At 50.8% G+C, this 20,667-nt stretch overlaps 7 protein-coding genes across 7 annotated transcripts; 3 read left to right on the forward strand and 4 right to left on the reverse strand.

Moving 5' to 3' along the window:
• Positions 1-963: 963 nt before the first annotated feature.
• Positions 964-2,382, forward strand: BBA_04761 (UNC93-like protein; the record flags this gene model as incomplete). Its single annotated transcript, XM_008599858.1, has 1 exon — positions 964-2,382. The coding sequence occupies one exon, from the start codon at positions 964-966 to the stop codon at positions 2,380-2,382; it is 1,419 nt and encodes a 472-aa protein (XP_008598080.1).
• Positions 2,383-2,720: 338 nt separating this feature from the next.
• On the reverse strand, positions 2,721-3,923 carry BBA_04762 (uncharacterized protein; the record flags this gene model as incomplete). The annotated part of the gene is made up of 2 exons (XM_008599859.1): positions 2,721-3,607; positions 3,770-3,923. The coding sequence occupies 2 exons, from the start codon at positions 3,921-3,923 to the stop codon at positions 2,721-2,723; spliced, it is 1,041 nt and encodes a 346-aa protein (XP_008598081.1).
• Positions 3,924-4,845: 922 nt separating this feature from the next.
• On the reverse strand, positions 4,846-5,637 carry BBA_04763 (uncharacterized protein; the record flags this gene model as incomplete). The annotated part of the gene is made up of 1 exon (XM_008599860.1): positions 4,846-5,637. One exon carries the CDS (start codon positions 5,635-5,637, stop codon positions 4,846-4,848), a length of 792 nt encoding a protein of 263 aa, XP_008598082.1.
• A 4,708-nt stretch (positions 5,638-10,345) lies between these two features.
• On the reverse strand, positions 10,346-12,112 carry BBA_04764 (GABA-specific permease; the record flags this gene model as incomplete). The annotated part of the gene is made up of 4 exons (XM_008599861.1): positions 10,346-11,609; positions 11,683-11,796; positions 11,850-11,920; positions 11,990-12,112. 4 exons carry the CDS (start codon positions 12,110-12,112, stop codon positions 10,346-10,348), a joined length of 1,572 nt encoding a protein of 523 aa, XP_008598083.1.
• A 1,654-nt stretch (positions 12,113-13,766) lies between these two features.
• BBA_04765 (uncharacterized protein) lies at positions 13,767-15,172 on the forward strand (the record flags this gene model as incomplete). Its single annotated transcript, XM_008599862.1, has 4 exons — positions 13,767-13,949; positions 14,017-14,124; positions 14,181-14,414; positions 14,477-15,172. The coding sequence occupies 4 exons, from the start codon at positions 13,767-13,769 to the stop codon at positions 15,170-15,172; spliced, it is 1,221 nt and encodes a 406-aa protein (XP_008598084.1).
• A 939-nt stretch (positions 15,173-16,111) lies between these two features.
• Positions 16,112-17,263, forward strand: BBA_04766 (GNAT family acetyltransferase, putative; the record flags this gene model as incomplete). The annotated part of the gene is made up of 4 exons (XM_008599863.1): positions 16,112-16,442; positions 16,514-16,921; positions 17,045-17,122; positions 17,154-17,263. The coding sequence occupies 4 exons, from the start codon at positions 16,112-16,114 to the stop codon at positions 17,261-17,263; spliced, it is 927 nt and encodes a 308-aa protein (XP_008598085.1).
• Positions 17,264-17,597: 334 nt separating this feature from the next.
• BBA_04767 (glycosyl hydrolase family 76) lies at positions 17,598-19,570 on the reverse strand (the record flags this gene model as incomplete). The annotated part of the gene is made up of 4 exons (XM_008599864.1): positions 17,598-18,830; positions 18,887-19,239; positions 19,294-19,398; positions 19,456-19,570. The coding sequence occupies 4 exons, from the start codon at positions 19,568-19,570 to the stop codon at positions 17,598-17,600; spliced, it is 1,806 nt and encodes a 601-aa protein (XP_008598086.1).
• Between the last annotated feature and the right edge of the window lie 1,097 nt (positions 19,571-20,667).

The following is a 20,667-nucleotide window of genomic DNA, read 5'->3' on the forward strand; positions in this document are numbered from 1 at the left end:
ACCTAAAGGTTTACTTTTTTTTTTCTTTTTTTTCTTTTTTTTCCTTTTCTTTTCTTTTTTCTTCTTTTTTTTTAAAAAAAAATTAGTATGAGCGCTCGTCATGCTCAACCCCGAGCGCACCGTAGCTCCGGCGACCTCCGGGCCGCTGTTGCCCGGCTCCGACGTAAATCGGCCGACCGTCCGACGCGGAGTCGGGGGGGGCAGCATCTCGTCAATTAGCCCTGCAAATGGCGCGCAAGCAGGGGCGCGACCGCGGCCGGGTACCTGGCTCGCTCTCTTCCTGGTGGAAGGCTTGGCAAAGAGCAAAAAGGTGCTCAAGCTGTCCAAGTCTTTTGTCACGCGGCTGGTCGCCTCTGGTTTGGGGAGTTTGCCTAGGTGTGGCGCTTGTCCCCCTGGGCTGATTGATTTCTTCATATCGTGCAATACTGGATCCCAATGTCGTCGAAAACTTATATCAAGACATCTTGTCTCAGCTGGGCTGCGTACTCAATATATGCGGTAAGGTCTTGTAGATGCTACCACCCATGATGCAAGTGTCGGAACACGGCCCCGCCATCCGGCCGCCATCCGGCCGCGACCCGGCGCTGCCATGCCCATGCTCTACCACGTCTACGACTTGGAAATCCTCCATCACTTTGTTGTTCTATCTGCACCTCATTCTAGATTGTGTCTTATGCCGCATCATTTGTATCGAATGCTTAATCATTTCCGTATTATTGACACCGTTATATCAGCAGGGGAGCACGTTGAAGTCGCTTACCGTCGGATCGCGGCCGCATTGGAAAACCGGCACTTTGCCGAGCCAAGCACGCCATTTGGATCGACTGGCTTGACATTGCTCATTAATCTTCTATATCAGAGCAAATCATCCCACATATAAGACGCATCTAGCTCTCTGGTCAGCTCTGGGGTACATCGCAAGTTGCTTACCTTTGCTTCTCGGCCCCAGTTTCTCAAAACCCAATGTCGACTCCAACTAGCCAGAGCGGCGAAGAAGCCATCACGCCCCGGCCACGAGGCCGCTGCTCCTTTCTGAGCGACCCCTGGACCCAAATCATCATAGTCTCCTTCATCTCGTTTTGCAACCCGGGCATGTACAATGCCCTCACTGGCATGGGCGGATCCGGGCAGGTCGACGGAACCGTGGCCGCCAACGCCAACGTCGCCACGCACGCCTGCACCGCCGGCGCCGCCCTGCTGCTCGTGGGCACCTTGTACCGGCACCTCGGCCCGCGCGCGTCGCTGGCCCTCGGCGGCTGGACCTATGCCCTGTACGCCGGCGCGCTCCTGCACTATACCCGGACCGGCAACGGAGCCTTTGTGGTTGCGGCGGGCGCGCTGCTCGGCGTCGGCGCCGCGTTTTTCTGGGTCGCGCAGGGGACCGTCATGGTCACGTACACGACGGACCGCACACGAGGACGCGCGATTGGCCTGTTTTGGGTCATTTTCAACCTCGGCGGTGCGGTGGGCTCCCTGGCCAGCTTTGGCCTCAACTTTCGTTCCGAGTCGGCCACGGTCACGGACTCGACGTACATTGCGTACATTGTCGTGATGCTGTTTGGATGGGCCCTCTCAGGGCTTGTCGTCTCGGCCGAACAGCTATCGGACAAGTATACCGGCACCAGGATGATGATGCGCGAGGCGAAGCAGCAGGTGACGTGGGCAAACATGCGAGACACGCTGGCGGAAACGACACGAGTGGTGCTGAGCTGGAGGAATCTGTGCTTGTACCCCATGTTCTTCACCGCCAATGTCTTTTACTCGTATCAGCAAAACAATGTCAATGGCTCGACCTTTACGCTGCGAACCAGATCCCTCAACGGGGCCCTGTACTGGATGGCGCAGATGCTCGGCGGCCTGCTCATGGGCATCGTCCTCGATTCCGGCTACTTGCAAAGGCCAGCCCGCGCGCGAGCCGGCTGGCTGCTGTTGCTGGTGTCGGGCATGGCGATTTGGGGCGGAGGCTACCGCTTCCAGCTGTGGAACGATGCGCGGATGCGCCTCGGCCACAAGCAAGACATCGACTACACGGACGGCGGCGTCTTTCTCGGCCCCATGTTCCTCTACATCTTGTACGGGGCGTACGACTCGTTTTGGCAGGCGTTTTGCTACTGGATTATCGGCGCACAGTCGCGCAGCGCCGTGGTCAACGCGGTCGTGGTCGGCGCGTACTCGGCGCTGAAGCCGGCGGGGGGCGCCATGGCCTGGCGGATCAATGCGCAGGGGTACTCGGCCATGACGCAGCTGGCCATGAACTGGGGATTGACGGTGGCAAGTCTGTTGGTGGCTGTTCCTACGGTTCTTGTCACTGGAAAAGAGCCTCCTCCTTCTGAGGCTGATTCCTCTGTAGTGGAGGAGGAGGTTGGGGAAGAGAAGCTTTAGCTGGCCTAATCGTGATGCATAATTAGAAGAACGGCATTTTCTGTAGTTTGTAAACAGTGAACAATCAGTCGACTATCTACCAACATGCACAAGATGGCTAGTAAGCGTAATTGAGTATAGTGCAAGTTGTTCAAGTATGAAGAATGGGTGATGAATGTCAAAGTGAAGGAAAGCAAAATAGCTGAGCAGATCATGAGACTTGGTATATAGTAGTCACGTAAGAGTGTGTTATCGCATTATGGAAAAAGGTCATCAAGATGTTTCCGAAAAGCTGCTCTATCGTGGTTGGCAAGCTCATGTTAGAGTGCGTCTGCAAAACCCATGATACCTCCCCCCTCCTAAACTCCCACAAATGCTTGACGCCCAGATCTCTCTGGCGACTGATTAAAAATACCGTACAACTCCCCCAAAAAGGACCGTGTAGCGTCGAGCCACGGCTGCTCTCCCGCAACCCTCTGGCAAGCATCATTGCAGACTGCGTGATTCTTGCCACCCCACACGACGAACCCATCCACATCCTCATGTCCCTCTAGCGCTCTCAGCTGACTCTGCCAGAGACTGACTGGATAAAACGCAAACGGGCTGTTGTGGTACTGCGGCCACACAAACGGCCAGACGGGCAGCGCGCCATCAATCGCTTTGCTCTGCGCAAGCACCGTCCCCAGCCTCTCGCGCCACTCGTCGAAACTGCCGGAAAACGTATACGCCGACGGAAAAAGCGCGTGGCTGCTGTGGTTGGCAATCAGCTTCCTGTAGTGGCCAAACAGCGCCGGCGGCGTGTTGCCCGCGAGCCCGTACCAGCCAATGATTTGGCCCCCCCCCTCCCGCGGGAGCACGGCGGCCGCCCACGTCTGCAGCGTCTGCATCGTGGCGAGATTGGCGTCTGCCGTCGCGGCCGATTTCAGGTAAATGTTTTCGCAGTCGAGCACGAGGGGGTAGCCCGGGTGCACGGCCCACTGCGTGACGATGCGCTGCCAGGCCTGCTGCGTCGGCAGGGCGCCGTCGGCGACGAGCGGGTTGCAGACGTAGGCGGGGATCCAGTTGATGTGGGAGGTGCCGAAGCCAATGGTGGTGTTGGTGTAGGCGGTGCTGTCAAAGACGAAGAAGGGCGAGGCGCTGGCGAGCCTGGAAATGGCCAAGATGGCAGCCAGAAAAGGAAGCATTGGTGCGTGAGGTAGGAGATGGGGGAGATGGGGAGATGGGGAGATGGGGAGATGGGGAGGTGCTGTGGACATGTAAGAATGGCTATAAGCTCTAATTATGTTTTTTTTCTAATATATGGGGCACTCTGATAAGCTCATTCGAATTCCAAAGTCTCAGTTAGCATCATACAAAGTACATTATGAGGCAAGTTAATGACGTGAGCCCCTGCAGCGGGGTTGCGGACCGCGGATCGGATCGCGGATCGGATCGCGGCCGGGCGGGCGGGCGGGCCCGCGGGCGATTTCTGGAAAGCGGTTGAGGACGCTGAAAGACGCGCGCAAAGGACGGAGAGGCGCAAGATGAACGCTCTGCAGCTTTTGACGCAGATTCTCTAACATGATTAGTACGTGTGCCATGGTTCGGCTGGGCAAGACGTATCGGAGGGCGGGGTCTCATGGTTGATGTCTGGGTCAGTAATGACAAGTTGCGCGCGCTCTAGAGGGAGGAGAATCGTCCGCAAAAAGTCTGTCAAAGGGCAAAGATTGCAAGAAAATCACCTCTACTCAGCCCCAAAACTGATAGCGAGGTAGGGTTGGGATGACGCTACAACTTGTCCGCCTCAAATGGAAGCTCGTTGCCATTACAGCAGCACAGCCATGGCAGCCACGACAATGACACCAAGAGGTTTCATGGAAGCAGCTCCGGCGACCGTAAGAGGCCGCCAACCACTGGGAGGTGTCCCACAAGGCGAGGCTTTGGGCCCAGAGGGCTTGGTACCACTAGGAGCGCCGGGGCTTCCGCTCTTCTGGCAGGGTGGTCGGGCCATTGTACAGATTTTTGCTGCCCTGGTACTAATCATACCCAAGGCATCTGTTCAAATCGAGACCACAGCCCATCTGAGGAGGGGCAGGCACGGTCCGGTAGCAGCTCTGGAACTGGGAACCAACACTTGGCGGCGCACTCGTCAGGCTGACCAGAAGCCTTGGGGAAACGATCGGAGAGAGGGCGAGGGGGACGACCCCGGTGGGCTCAGAACCGCTGGGAGTACCGGGGCTTCTGCTTTTCTGACAGTTAGTTGGGGCGCTTGTTCAGATTCTTTGTATGTATATATTGCGCCGAATGGCTCACAGAGCCTTGCGGTACCTCTATAGATCTATGTACGACTAGAAAATAGCAAAACCCCTAAACCTTATGTACAAACCTATACCCCACCTGTTTTAGCCTAACCTAGAGCCGACTTCTTTAGGCTCTTGTTGCCATCTTTGATCGCCAGCAAGGTTGTAGTAGATGTATAGATCTACGTGTGGCTTCTGAGTCTTCTTAGCTGCTCTTGCAGATTTCAGTGAGGGCAGCAACCGTGCAGCTCGGGAGGATGGCCTTCATACGCTCAGTCATTTCCGTATCCTCATCCTCCTTCAACTGGTCGCAGAGGCTCGTCTTGGTAATCCTGCTGTTGTCCAACTCCGTGCTGCACTTCCGGACAGCGGCGGCATCGAGGGGGGCAGCGGCGGCGTCGACGGGAGCAGCGGGCTTCTGGGTGCAGAAGCTCGGCTTGACAGGCTCGCTGCTGTCCACCTCCGTGTCCGGCTTCTGGGCCTTGACAGGCTCGCTCTTGTCCACCTCCGTGTCCGACTTCTGCTCTTCGGCCTCCTTCAAGCCGCTGTTCGCCTTCAGACGTTCGGACAGGCACCAACAATCGCCAGCTGCCACAACCAACCCATCGGCGTCCGGCTCCCCTTTCCCGGGCTCGGCGGGGTCACAGACGCACCCATTCACCGCATTAGGCTTGCTCTTGGTATACGCCTTCAGGCTATCCGTCTCCAGGACGAGAACGCCCGTCGTGGCACACTTGCATTCTGCATCTCTGACAGTGCTGTAAGTTTTTCCTTCGTAATTCCAATTGCAGTCGGCAGTGACGTTGCCGCCAGTACACGTGCACGGTAAGACGGATGTGATGGTGTCGGTGGCGAAGCTCTTGATGATGCATTCGGGCGCAGGGCCGTCCCTGTCCGTCACGGCAGTCGCGTTGTAAGCTCCGGTCCACTGGCTGGCGACGGATACAACCGCCAAGGACAGGACGGAAAGGACTCGAGGGTTGATGGTGAAGCTCATGATGAAGCACTGTAGTAGGTTGCCGTAGTAGGTTACTGTAGGAGATTGCTGTAGTAGGTAGACTTATTTGCTAGACTAAAGAGATGTTAATTGCTGGTATGATTTTGGTAATAAGGAGAGTCCTGACTGTCTTTATATACCTTTGAAATATATAAGAGTAAATAACTTATGTTAGTAGCATAGTTAGCAATCTTATTTTATCTCTTCTCACCGTAATCTCCCCTACTAATCTTATATCATGCGTAAGAAATAAATGGCATATAGCTGCCTTGTATATTGCGTCCTTAAAAAGAGACGTTGGGGGCAAGAAAAGCAGCACGCGCGTGGAACCGTACGTCTCTCTATGTGTCATGTGTTGGTGTGAGGCGCTGACACGTAACACTATGTGCATATAAATTCGGCATCTCCAAATAATTTGGGTCCTCCCGGTACCTCTTGGCATTATCTCACCGATTCATCGCGTGCTGAAACTTGGCCTGGCATTACTCGCGAGCACCTAGTAGCTCAAACGTGGTCGAGAGAGAGTTCAAGTAGGGCAAAGTGTGATAAATGTTTTAAAGGCGGTAAGTGGCGCCTGTACATGCAAAGTACGAGCCATGACTACGCTTAATATAGAAGAAGAGAAGAACAAGAACAAGAGAAGAAGACCAAAAGCGCTAGCTAATAGTTACAACCGCCATGGCAGCTTCGGCCCTAACCGCCACGCAGGAGCGTGTCAACTACAATAACGACGCCCCGTAGCAGTTACATAAAGGCACATAGCTAGCAAGACGGTAAGGCTTGGGGCGTGAGCAATAAGACGCGTACGTCAATTATTGTTATTATAACGGCAGCGTATTATCTATCAGTAGTGCAGAGGTCTAGCAGCAGCGGCTGTAGAGGTCTAGGGCCGGGCTGTGGAGGTCTAACGGCGGCGGCCACGACAACTGCTATAGTAGGTATCAAAAAGTAACGGTAAAAAAAGAAAAAGATTTACTATAGTCACCCACAAAAAGCTACTACTTTAATAGATTATAGTTAATAAAGGAAATTAGTTATACCAAAAAACTTAAATCTATAGTAGATTTTTAGTAGTTAATTATTATACTTAGAAGAATTTTCTATATCTTTTAAATAAATAAAGAAAAAAGACATTAAAGTAAGAGAAAATTAAAAAAAAAGTTATAGTATACTTATAAGGGCTTATAGTAGATAGAGAGTTTTAAAAATCTTTACTTTAACTTTAAATATTAATAGAAAAAGGATATAACCTAATAAAAGTATAAAAGTACTTCTTTATTAAAGAAGAAAAGAAATTCTATAAACTATAATTTATATAGAATTTTAAAATAAGTATATATTTTAACTATTTATCTTAAATAATATCAGTTTTAATACTAAAGTAGCTCAAAGTAGAGACTACTTATACCTTACTATACGTTAACTATATATAAATTAATAAGTAAATAGATTAGATTTACATTACTTTTACATTGAAGAAAAATATTAATTAAATTCAAGTGTTTTTTATCAAGTGATTAGCACATAAAGAAATTATATTCTACTAATATAGTATAATATAGAGTAAAATATAAATATAAATGCTTTAATAGTAAAGAATTACTTTAGAAAAGTGGCACTAATAGTACACCGTAAACCTGGCCTCGCGTAGACTTGTGGCTTCTTGCATTCGCTTCTGTTCTTGGCAATGTTTCAATGCTGCTGTTGTTGCTGAAACCCCATCTCCATATAAGAACCCATCGTCTAGGATCCGGGCTGCAGGAAGCCTCTCGAAGGCTGTACTCTAATTTCCCTTTTTAGAAGTCATCTTCGCAGTTCCTCTCATTTTTGCTTGTGCAGTTTGCAATCTCGCAACTCTCCTCCTACAACACAGCTAAAATAGACGGGGCTGTTAGCACGCACCCGGGTGATAAAACAGACCGCCGGTGCTTAAGCAGACGTGTTAGTAATAGTAATGTATTTCGTAACGCATAATATGTTCTAAAATCTAAAATAAATATAATAAAATACTTTATATTATTCTCTATATAGTAGATATCTTAAGTAAGGATATACTCTTTTATATTATTATCTTTTTCTATTATTAAGAAAAAGTCCTACTCCGTGTGCCGGCGACATGTTTTATCACCCGCGGGGCACGCTATCAGCTGCTTGCCTAAACTACACCTTGTGTGGTAGCGCTTGCTAAGGTTCTATCAGCCACAGAATCGAATGACTCACACATACAGGAATGATATTAGAAGAGTCGGCCTACTTCTGTATGCATAACCGCGAGTCGTGCAGTTGTCCCGCCGCGTGTAGCTCAGCAGGACCTATAGGTACCACGAGTAGCGCGAGTCGTTCCGTTCTAAGCAAAACTGTTCATCTCATCAGCTTTCCGAAGGGTCCAGCAAATCACTCTCTTCACTAGCCAGGGCGTACATTGTAGTTGCTTTGAAAATCAGCTGATAACGCCTGCTTTGCAATATCCATGCAATGTTGTAGACAAAAACAGTAATGACTCTACAAGTACTGCTAGCATAGTATTACAATAAATTATCATCCTTGCGAGAGACCGAAGTAGACATTCAAGGGGTTAATGCACAAATTAACAAATACACAGCTTACATTCTTATGTCTAAATACTCCAATTTACATATTAGATACTTGTAACCCGCTGTGCTTTCTTACCCCAAGAAATATCTCTAAACCTTTATCTACTCTTGACATAAAATGCGTGTTACTGTTTCTACGGCTGTGCTGCCTCTAGGTTATTGCTATTCCTTCAGTCCAAACTCCCGAATATGCCTCTACAAATCTGACCTCTTAAGTAGTTATTCTAGCTAATACTAACCGCGACGGCAAGGTTAATATTAAAGGTATATCAGATCTAGGTAAAGGAAAATAAACTTAGATAAATAAGTCTAGAGCTCTATTTCTTCCTAATATTAGGGATACCTCTAACTAATATTATAACCTATATAATAATAAGCCTTTACTATTAAATTATAATAATACTTCTAATAACGTCTAATAGGCTCTAAAGTATATAGCCCTTTTTTATATAATTCTAATTAATAGCCTTAGTATGTTTATAGTTAGTAGAATCTCTATCTTAGACCTTATTATATACTAGAACGTATATATCTTTTAACTAAAGGTATCCCTAGAGTCTAAAGAGGAGTAGGCAGATAACTAGATAATTATTAATAATAATATAACCTTTTCTATAGAAGAGCTTACTAAAGGACTCTAGCTAGGAATTAATACCTATGCCACGCGCGGCCACCTAGTTAATATAACGAGTAATGCTAAAACTAATATACCTTAGACGTAGGATAGAAGAGTAATAGTTTATTTTTCTATTATAGATAAAGAGATAAATTTAATTAACTTAGTTATATTATATATTACTCTTTTACTTATATAAAATTATCTATAACTAGTTATAAAGGTTTTTATATTTATATATAATAAGAATATAGAGATATTTAATAGAATTATAGTAGGCGTAAAAAAGGCTAGTATTAATAAGCTTATATAGGAAATTATAAGAGCTAGTAACTTTATCTAAGATCTTATTAAAATAATATATACTAGTATTCTTAGACTAGATAACTCTATTATTAGCCTACCTATTATCCTACTAGTACCTATAAATAGCCTTATAAGCTAGGCGCTAATAAGGGTAATAATATAAATTTATTTTACTAGAGTTAGTATAGTAGTAGATATACTAGCTCCTAAGATAAATAAGGAGATATTAGATTTTATAGGGAATCTAGAGATGATCCTACTATATAAGTATAATAGTAAGAAATTCCCTATAAGAAGGATTATTATAGGCATTAACTAAACTATAGGAAGAGTGCTATATATATTACCTCTTCTTAAGGCCTAGGAGATATAGGACCTAATCCTTATAGACTTAACGTGGCTTAAGGTTTAGCACGTTAATAAGTTTATCTAGTTCCTACTAGCTAAGTCACCACGTAAATAGAGCGTTATAGTAGCTAATCTATTAACAGCTATTAAGATTCTAGAGGAGGCTAAGGTAGAGGGCCACGGCAATAAGCCGTATATAAGCCAGCCTAAGACCTAATAATTTAGGCCTTCTATAGTAAATAGGATATTTAAGATTAGAGTTAAAGAAGTAAATAAGGAGTATATAAGATATATTATAAGCACTATTAAAATACTTAAATATAAGACTAGTATTTTAGATAATAAGATTTTCTAGGTTCTAGTTCTCTATAGTAGAATAACTAAACCTAGTTATCCCTCTAATAGGGACTTTTAGGTTCATGCCCTATATCCTAACGCTCTTAACGGCCTTATCTTAATTAACTTATTCTACCTAGCGCTAAAGCAGTGGGGTCTACTAAACACTGTGGTTATAGATACTATGTAGTAGGCTGTTAAAGATGCGTACACAAAGGCCGGGTTTAATGTTAAGTTTATAGACGACTAGCATTACCATCTTCGTAAGGGAGACATTTATTGCCTTACAAATGTTTTGCGCGAAATACCCGGCTCTCAAGCTGCAGGTGCCTAGAGCTCCTCCCCAGCATCTGGGGGTCTCGGGACGCCTCACGAATTTGATTATATTTAGCTGATAACCATCGTTGTCAATCATGTTCTTACAACGTATTAGATATATCAGTTTATACGAGCATGTGCATGACCAAAGGTTACAGAAAAAAAAAAGTGTAAATAAAAGCAATGCCCATCAAGGCGTGACCGTCTCTGGAGGAAGAGTCCTGACATAAACCACCGGCCCCTCATACTGGTGCGTTCCACGGAAAAAGTAGTAAATGACGGAAAAGATTGCAATGCCACCATAAATCACAACATTCCAGTTCATCTGCGCCGCCGTCGGGTTCGGGTTTGGTGGCATAAACGCCAGAATAAAGATGACAATCAGAAACGCCTCCGAGGCAATGTTGATGGCAAGTCCCCAGCGGCCGAGGCTAAACTTGGAGCGCAGCAGCGGACTGCCGGTTGCGCGGCGCCAGATCATGCACCCGATGGACACGATGTAGCTCGACAGGATGGATGTGGTGGCCAGCGATGTGATGGAGTTGAGCGCGACAGCGGAGCCAATGTTGATGAGCGCGAGCAGGCTGGAGATGAGGAACGTGGTGAGGATGGCGTTAATGGGCACGTCCCAGCCGGCGGGCACGCTGGCAAACCATGGGCTAAAGGGCACGGCGCGGTCGCGCGCAAACGCAAAGAGCTGGCGCGAGGCGGTCGCGACCATGGTCAGGTTGGAGAAGACGGTCATGGCGACGATGAAGACGGACATGGCGGTGGCGCTGCGCGCGGAGCCGGTCGCGTTGAGGAAGACGGCCATGAAGGGGAAGCCGGTCGGTGAGGTCACGACAGCTTCGAGGTCGCCGATGCAGAAGCACAGCGTAATGACCATGATCCAGCCAAACGCACCGTTGAAGATGGTCGTCATGATCATGGACCGCGGCAGTGTGCGGCCGGCGTCGCGCAGCTCCTCCGACATGTGCACCGCCGCGTCCGCGCCGAGCAGCGGGAGCACGCCCGCGAGGATGCCAACAAGCGCCGAGCCGCCGAGACTGCCCCAGCCACCGCCGTCGCTGAACTCGGTAAAAACGGCGGCGGCGTCGGCGCGCGGCGACAGCACCCAGAGCGCGACGAGTATGCCAAAGAAGCCAAAGACGTGGATGATGAGCACGAGGGCCTCGACGAGGGGCAGCTTGCGCGCGAGCAGCGTGTTGAAGAGCACGGAGAAGGCAGCGACGGCGACAGCGAGCAGCGTGCCGTGCCAGGGCTGCGGGACGTAGTCGGGTCTGTTGAGCACGAGCAGGCCCTGGATCTGCGTGCCGGCGATAAAAGCCGACGAGGCGCACGACGTCTGCCATCCGAGGACGCACATCCACCCGATGAGGTAGCTGAGCAGCTTCTGGTGCTTGGGAGGCGCGAACTCGGACACCCAGTGGTACTGGCCGCCAGAGGTGGGTGCCCTGCGAGATGTGTTAGCCCAGACGGCAGAAATGGTTGGGGGACGGAAGGATGTTGGGGGAGGGGGACACTTACATGGATGCCATCTCGGCCATGGACGTGTTGACCACAAAGAAGCCCATCCAGCAGACGAAGAACATCCAGATGAGACCGGCAGTACCTCCGTTGACGAGACCAATGGTGGCGACACTGCGCGATAGATGTTAGTCGTTGACGAGCAAGGCATCGTGGTGGATGCTCACCTCAAGCTAAATTCCCACGAGGCCATGAGAATCATGGAAAAGCCCAGGATGGACAGAAAGCGAAAGTTTCTCTTTGATTCTCATCAGTACAAGCTCCTCCACGCGAAGCAACTTCAAGGTCAGCAAAGTTCTGCACTCACCCTCATCTCTTGGGCTTTGCCCATGCGGTACATGTCGAGACGATCGCCCGCATTACCATTTTTCTCGTCCACGCCCTCAGCACACACGCCGGCGTCAAGCACTTTGTCGTCAGTCGTCCCCATCCTGCGCGTCGTCAATGACTGTGCGAAGACGAATGGAGAGGAAATGTGATTTGAAGAAGAGCAAGCCAAGAAAACTTGAAAGATCTGGGACAAGAAAAGATGAGAGCCTGCCACAGAAAGGGATTATCCGCTTTTCGATGGAAAAAACTGGAAATGGCGTCCCATCTGTCCGGTTCACATCTGCAAGCCATTCTACAAACTATCAGCCTAGGACCCAATGCTCCCCGTTCCAGTATGTGGATCAAATGGCAATATTCTGGCGGATATTTTTCAGGTCCCGAGATTGAAAAGCGAGGCAATGCCCCTGCGGGAGAGCGTGCCGTCGGGTTTGGCGACTCATGTCATGTGTGAATGGGGAAGGAGGGTCACTAAGAGGTACCTGTTCATAGGCTGCGAAGAATTTGAAAGACCGATCAAATGGAGAATCCGCGGGCTGCAGGTAATAAGGGGGAGGGTATGGGTTCCTCGTTGTGAGCCTCCAAGGATATCATCGAAGACTATAGCCCGCGTGTACTTAATACTCCGTGCTTGGCAGCGGGCCGCAGACCCTCCTCTCTCCTTCTTCTCGGACGAAATTCTTCTCGGACGAAAGCGCTCTTGGAAAGACCGCGGCGTAGAACGTGCTGGTATCAATGCAAGAGAATTGATTTCCAATTCAGTGAACATTCGTTCGTTGAAAAGAAGCCCCCAAACAATTCGATCTCATTTGGGGGCTGCCGCCGCTACCGCTGCCGCCGCCGCACAAGACTTACGAAGTGTCGGGCGAAAATATCGTAGCCCTGTCTGGTACATTTTTTGCTGCAGAAATTGACCCTTGTTCGATGACAGGGTTCTAACCCGGCAGGCATGGGTGCTCGCAGCCCTGCAAGTACTTCGATCTTCCTTGCTGGTACCTTCTAGCATACGCAAAAGCATTCGACACAGAACGGCGGAAAAGGAAGTGCTAGAATAAACTAGTCGTAAAAACTAGCTTATTAGCTTCGTTTGTCACTGGTGGAGGCAGGTAACGTTCCGTAACGTTAGTCGGCCAGCATGGGTCTTGGCCCCGACAGCCTCTTTGGCCAATTGCAGTCAAGACCGCCAAATTTTCCCAGACTCGCTCCTTCTTTTATTAGTAGAGCCTTGTAATGGGTCGTCTTTTGCAAATATCGCGCCTTCGATGAGAATTTTCCGCGATTTGTGCTCGCTCGAGGTGCTGTGTGTCGCTCGACGCTATAATCCATGATGGTACGTTTCCAATGCGGGTGAGTAGCAGTGCATACAAGCTGCTCCTCCCGCCATGGTCAACGAGGGTTATTCTCTTCTTGATGAGGAAAAGGATAGATGAGAACGTCGCAATGTCCAAGTCCGCAGCGGTTCCATAAGACTTTTCCTCCGAGCTTCTTCGCCTAATTTCTTTAAGGGCCCGCCTTCGCTGTTCCACAGTCCCGGAAAGGCGGCCCCTCTGCAGCTTGCAAGTATGTCGTAAGAGATAGAATACCCCTGCAACCAATGTTGTGTAGTTATCAGGCTCGTCGGGGAACTCCAGGATTATCAGCTTGTGTGAGGTTGGTCGAGGCCGGAGGGCGAATTCATCTTCAACTGATCCTCTTTTCCATCCCTCCTCTCCTCACAATGATCAATCCCGCAAAGTGAATTCGATCGCTTGCATACCATGCAAGTACAAACGTTTGGTGACGGACCGCGCTTCTCGCCCGTTACCTCGAGCGACCATGCTGGGCAGCTGTGGATTGTAACCATCCTGGCGCTCGTCTACAGCACGCTCGTCAGCACGGCGAGGGCATACGTCAAGTACAAGATGTTTGGGATAGACGACATCCTCATCGCTTTCGCAACAGTACGCGCATTCAAACTCGGTTTTGGCCGTCGAAATTTGAAAAATCTGACTGTAGCTTTCGTGTTAGATTTTGCAACTCGCACAATGTATTGCCATCTTTGTGGGACTGGGAACTGGTGGCCTTGGCAAGTTCAACTCCATCACGACGCCGGCGCAATGGGCGACGTCTTCCAAAGTACGTGCACAACGGCAAGCGACAACGCATTTGGCGGCTGACATTTTGCGATGCAGTCAACATTAGCGGCCATTATTCTAGGCTTTCTGACGATGTGCCTGTCGAAATGTTCGCTCCTCGCTCTTGTACTCCGAATCATCGGCCGAAAGACGGGCAAGAGCAGGCCCATCTGCATCGCCATGATGGTTGTGAGCGCGCTGTGGGGAGTGGGATCTTGCGTGGCGTACCTATCAAACTGTCGAGCTGATACGCTATTGACACCGGACAACATTACACAATGTCCAGGTCAGGTAGGAAGAGTCTGTCCAGAAACAGCAGCCATCAGCTAACCGGGGCCGTTTGCCATGTGTAGGAAACACGATGGGCAGTTATCACGGCGATTGACATATTCACCGAAGTTGCTGCCTGGCTGCTGATGGTGGAGCTGACCTGGAACGTCAACATGTCGGCCGCGCGCAAGCTCCAAGTCATCATGGCATTTTCCTTTCGGCTGCCGCTCGCCGTCCTCGCCGGCCTCCACCTGTTCTACTTTCACCGTTACCCGTCGGCTGCCGAGCCGCAGTTCGCCGTCATTGACAGCCTACTCTTCCAGCAGGCCATGATCTCGTGGTCCCTCATCTCAGCGACGGTACCGAACCTCAAGAATTTTCTCAAATCTTTTTCGCTTGGCATGGGATTCCCGCTGGCGTACGACGACACCATGACCGGCTCTGGCGGCGCGTACGCGATGCGATCTTTTGCTAATAGTCGCTCCAAGGGAACGGCAGTAGGGGCGGGCAACACGGGGGTTGTGTCGACGACCATCTCGGCAAGACGGAGGTCGGACGCCGGATTACCTGCTCAGCCGTCGCAGCAGGGTTGGCCGGCGGAGGGTGTGCTGTCAGGGCCGGCGGAGGGTGTGCTGTCAGGGCAGGCGACGGAGGGGCAGTCGTATGCGACGAGCAGCAGGGAGCACGTGGATGAGGACGCAAGCTCCAGGACGGGGAGCCAAGACATGATTATCAGCAAGGAGATTGCTTGGAAGATAACTTATGAAGATCGGTCCTAGGGGACGTGTTTTGAGCGTGGAAAGTATATGACTGTTTGGGCGTGGCAGTATCGTCAGCACAGTCTTTGCCAGACTCTGTAGATTCACAAATAAGGCACAACACGACGTAGAATCTATCAAAAGTTGATCCCATTGTGTCAAGCAACCTTGCTAAGACTTGAAGGCGAAGTTGGAGCTCAGCAAACGGAGTGGAGAGCTCGGTGTTGAGAGCCGAATCCTGAGTTGTGGTTCTCGGAGTGCGATTCCGTGCCACTCCTGTGGGTTCCAACACGTCTGACCTATCAGAAAAATGATAGGACCAATAGTCGAAAAGAAAGGTCATCTGGATGTGGCCTTTGGACGTGGCTGGACGGGAACTTGGAAGCGGGAAGTGGAAGATGGGTCGAGGCCTTGCATCCACCAAAGACGACCTACGTTGCTACGGTGGGTGCGTGGCGCGTGTACCTAATAACTGGGGCCTGGACTGGACCCCTAAAATCGCCTGCCCTGAGAGGGACCGTCGCACCGTAGGAACTCGGAACAACCGCCACCGACCATTTTTTTATGTATTCAATAGTTGTCAAGTAATTTTCATATTAAGGTAGGTAATAGTCAAAACTGGGCATACTGTCTAACTTACTTATCCACGTAACTTACTTATCAACTACGTTATAGGTTGATATATATTTGCTTCCCGAAGTTCCCGTCCATCCACCAACACCCACCCCGGACCTAGCTGTGGACCATAACTAGACAGCATTGAGCAAAAGGCCGTTCGGAGAAATTCTGCCCCCTCTCTACTAATCATCTATGCCAACAATGAACATAAGGCGAAAAAGCATAATGTGGCGGCCCGCGCCATGGCGGTAGCGCCCCCGGTGAATTGAGAGTCAAAGGTTGCGCCGTCCCTGGATTCACAGACTCTTTTTGTGCCTCCCCCCCCCCCCCCCAATCGTCATGATGCCTGACATTACCATCCGCGACGCTCACTACGCGGAGCTTCCCGAGATGGCGCGCCTCATGGCCGCCGCCTTTCGGGACGACAACCTGTTTGGCGCGCACATCCACCCCCACCGCGGCCAGCACCCCGACGACATGCACCTCTACTGGCTGCGTCGCCTGCGCGTCAATTTCTGGGACTGGCGCTACGTCTTCCTCGTTGCCGTCCGCCAGACCGACGACCCCTCCTCCTCCTCTGCCACCGGCCCGGAGGAGCTCATTGTCGGCGTCGCTTTGTGGACGCGCCTCGGCGACGGCGGGCGGGCTCTTGAGCTCTGGCCTTTTGATCCCCGTACGTCCCAAAGGCTCCCCCTGGCCCTCCCTAACAAAGAAAGCCCCTCAAACTAACAAAAAGGCTGGCAGGAAACTTGATGAAGCCGCTATCAGCAACCGCCATGGCGCTGCATGCCTACCTCTGGCCGAACCGCGCTGCGGACCCCGCGCGGGAAGACGCCATTGAGCGCGCGTACCCGTGCTTTGGCCCGCCCGCGTGGGCGGGCGCCCGCGCCGAGTCGTGGTACCTGGACGTGCTGGCCGTGCACCCGGAGCGGCAGGGCGGCGGCGTCGGGCGGCGGCTGGTGGCATGGGGCTTGGAGCGCGCGCAGCGAGACGGCGTGGTGGCGTCGGTGGTGAGCGCGTGGAAGATGGACGGCTTCTACGAGCGCTGCGGGTTCAACGAGCAGCACGGCAACGCGACGAGCGGCAAAGGGAACCCGCTCAAGGGCATCGATGGGGGCAACATGTTCTGGCGATGGCCCGAAGAAAGAACGAGTGAGCTGACAAGAGGCAATGGTCGCTTGAAAGGTGATAGATAGTTGGGATACTCGACAGCTTGAGATCTGCTTCAAACATCATGGATCAAGTTCTGATTCTATATCTCTAAATATACCATAGCATTATACAATTCAACCCCCTTCACAGCATGCTCTACTCTCTGCCATCCAGTCACTCGCCCGCCTCCAGCTCCGCGAGGTAGTACTCCGACTCCAGCGCCGCCTTGCAGGCATACATGCTAAGAGGAGGCGGATATCAGAGGAGACGCAGGATACCGACGCGGATGATGACTATTATGAGGACGAAATCGCCCTGGGAAAACCCCTACTTGACAAGTAAGATTTTACAATAGGCAAGCACTAAAACGAAGATGTCATTTCCAAGAACATTAATTCAACAACAACCCTTGCCCAGAAAAAAGCCAAGAAAAAGCTCCAATGGTAGGCTGCAGCTTGAGGTCAGAATAAACACACGGCGCTGTAAGCCGATTCATACACCCGCGTTTCCACGAACTCAGTCAGTGCTTTGCAATAAAACATGCACAACATCACCAGGACACCTGAGCGCCAAATCCCAAGAAAGCAACGCCAATGTAAAAGTCCGAGAGGAAATATATAATCGCTCAGAAAAAACGGAAGGAATGATTGAAGAAAAGCAATCGATGTACCGTGCATCACGCGCTATGTTGAGGCTCGACTGCTTCGATGCGATCGGCATCGTCAGTCGTTACGGCCTGCCCCACGGGCCGGAGGCGCGATACGGAATTTCGCGACATGGAATCCTGCGACCATCCAATGGGCATGTTGGAGAGTCGGCGAGTGCTATAGCTGCTATCACTGCGCACACGGTTGACAATAACGGGCATGTTCTCAATAGCCTGGTCGCTGACGCGAGAGCTGCGGTTACTCACTTCGCCCGCGGTGGGCTGAATAGTCTTTTCATTCAACGGAGAGCTGCGGCGGTTTTCTGCCGCTCCCGCACCCAAAATACCAGCCCCGGCGGCCGTTTCACTAGTCAGGGCAGACTTGAAATTGGCCATGGATCCCTTGAACTGGGCCATCAATTTCTTGTCCGACGTCTCGTCAAAGAGTAGCCATACGATTGCGCCAGCGAGGCCGCCCAAGATGGCCAGAGTGATGAATGCGGCGGCAGCTTTCATTGCGGCGGTTGGCGGGGCAAACGTTGCGACTGGATCCTTTCTACCAATATCGCCAGAGCCTGCATTGACATCGCCCTTGCTGGTGCCGCCCGTATCGGCCGTCAGTGGGGGTTCGCGATTCTTGATCATGGTGGATAGAAGAACTTCCAAAGCGGCCATCTGCTGACCAACACCGGTGGATCCGTCATATTTGCCCTCGTTCCTCGCCCATTTCAAGCCGCACATTCTCCCATTGCTGCCTCCGACGCATTGATTGATGGCAGCCTTGGCAGAGGCCTTGAGGTAGGGGATGACAGTGTCGTACGTGTCGGGGGCCCATTTGGTAGCAGCGGCGAGCCAGCGAGACAGATACGCCTTGAATGATTGCTGATCAATATTGCAGCGGTCGACGGGTTCGCAGGCAACCTCGGACATGATGTCTTCATTGTCGCCAACGAAGAATACTTTGGAGCCCCATATGAGGCCATCGAGTCGGTCCTTCCAGGCTTTGGATTCGGTGTAGTTATACATGGCGGCTGCACCTAGAATGAAGCCGCCGGCATTGTAAGTAAACTGGTATGGGCTGTAAGAGCTGCAGTTGCTGCCAATGTCGGCGCCGTCAATGACATAGTAGGTTTCGTTGTTGATGAATCCCGTCGACCACATCCAATCCCAAGTCTTTTCGGCCCAGTCGGCATATGTTTTGTTCCCGGTGTAGAGAGCGAGTCGCGCACCGAGCGCAAAGAAGCAGGCCTGAGAAATTGAGTTCTTCAAAGGGTTAGGACGCATCAGTTGTAACGTCAGTTGGCGTGTCATGAACCTACTTTGTAATCGTAGCCTTTGTTCCATTGGTAAATCTGCCAGCGCAGACCACCATTACAGTCGGCTGTATCCCATCGGGCGGCCTGTGTGTTGAAGACGGCCTGTGCGAGTTCGAGCCACTGGGGTTTGTCGGCTGACGGGTTCGGAAAGTTGTACTCGGCGGCTGACATGACACTCAGGCCCCAGAAGCCTTGATCATCGTTACCTTCAGTCAGAGTTTGGTTATTTGGCATGTAATCCCTATTGGTGCCAACCTGGAAGAGCAGGCCATCCGTGACGAGCTGATTGTACTCGTCGTCTCCCGTGTAGTACCAGTAGTCAATGAGGGAGCCCAACATGGCACCGGCTTCCCACCCTGTTTCAAATCATCAATAACGGCCAGGCAATGGGCGACTGGAAAGCAACGAACAATAGTATGGTGGGTTGAGCAAGCCTGGCGTGCCTCCAGGTTTGTCGCCAGTGTAAAAGGAAAGCATGTCTTGAGCGAGACCCTTGGCGGTATCTTTTATTGATTCTATGTGTCTCATGATTAGCATATATAGGGGGGACCAGGAATTGGGCCAGAACATACTCTCAGAGGTGAGATCGAGGTTGTAGCCAGAAGCGGAGACGATGGGACCAGCAACAAGCAGCGAGGCTGCGATGAGGCGACCAAGCTGCGAACATCTGGACATGAAGGCAAACATGTCGATTTCAGCAGAACTGTAGTCGAGCCGTGTTTATGTGTGTATTTGAGAAGCGAATGGGAACTGTGTTAAAAAAAAAAAATTGGGGGGCAGAGATGGGCCCATGGGCGAAAGAGGTGGTTCAAGACGAGGTAAGCCAAGCGTAAAGGGCCTAAAGCTTGTTAATCGGGGTGGCTGTGGCAAGCTGGTGTACACGCCGTCGAAGGGCTTGTTTTTTTAGCTGAGATCAAAGTAATCAGGAGAGGCATGCGTTGGTGAAGTAGAGACCGAAAAGATGAGATATGTCGCGGGAGAAGAGAAAGAGGAGTTTGCTGGAACTGGTGTGGACGGGAAAGAAGCAAAGCCGGCATCAGAAATCAGACGATGGGCTGGCGGCTGGATGTTTGGGCAGGCAGTGGCAGCCGTGGGATGGTGGCAGTGGGAGGGAGAATGGAGGTGGCAGTGGGGAAGAGAGCCAACTAAAAGTACGAGGTCAAGAGTGGACAGCGAAAGCGGCACGGTACTGGAGCTAATAACTGGCTAATTAGGTAGTTAATAAGTTGGTGAATAGATTCTGGTTGGTAATAGATGCAATTTAGCTACGCCGTACGGAGTAAGTACCTAGGCAAGGTCCGAAGACAACGCACCGTTCCCAGCCAACAGACCATGATGGCGCCGAAATGACAGGGATCCAGGCCGATCCGGGGACCCAAGCCAGGCTGAAAGCGATGGATATGAGGGGCTCCTGCATGTAGGTTTGGTGATGAATCCATTCGGCGCGCTCGTTGGGTAGGAAGAAAACATGGCAGAATAAACATGGGCAGAATAAACATGGACGAAAAATCACGGCGGCTAGGCCTACTATTTACTAACCCCAGTTTTTAACCTTGTTGGCATGGTGTACATGGGAAAATTGAGACTCCATGGCATTTGCATTTGGTTGCAATCAAAACTGTCAGGCTAGTGCGGCTACTGCCGTACCTAAAAATACCAAGGATCAGCATGTTACAGCCAACAGAGCGCTGAGTGAACAAACAGAACAGCCGCCCAGCCATCACCAGCTCCCGCTTCAGATAGTCTCGACGAATTCAAGCATAGCATAATGTGTTTTTTTTTTT

This window comes from Beauveria bassiana (genome assembly GCF_000280675.1).
Source record: "Beauveria bassiana ARSEF 2860 unplaced genomic scaffold BBA_S00011, whole genome shotgun sequence".
In the NCBI taxonomy this organism is placed as follows: domain Eukaryota; kingdom Fungi; phylum Ascomycota; class Sordariomycetes; order Hypocreales; family Cordycipitaceae; genus Beauveria; species Beauveria bassiana.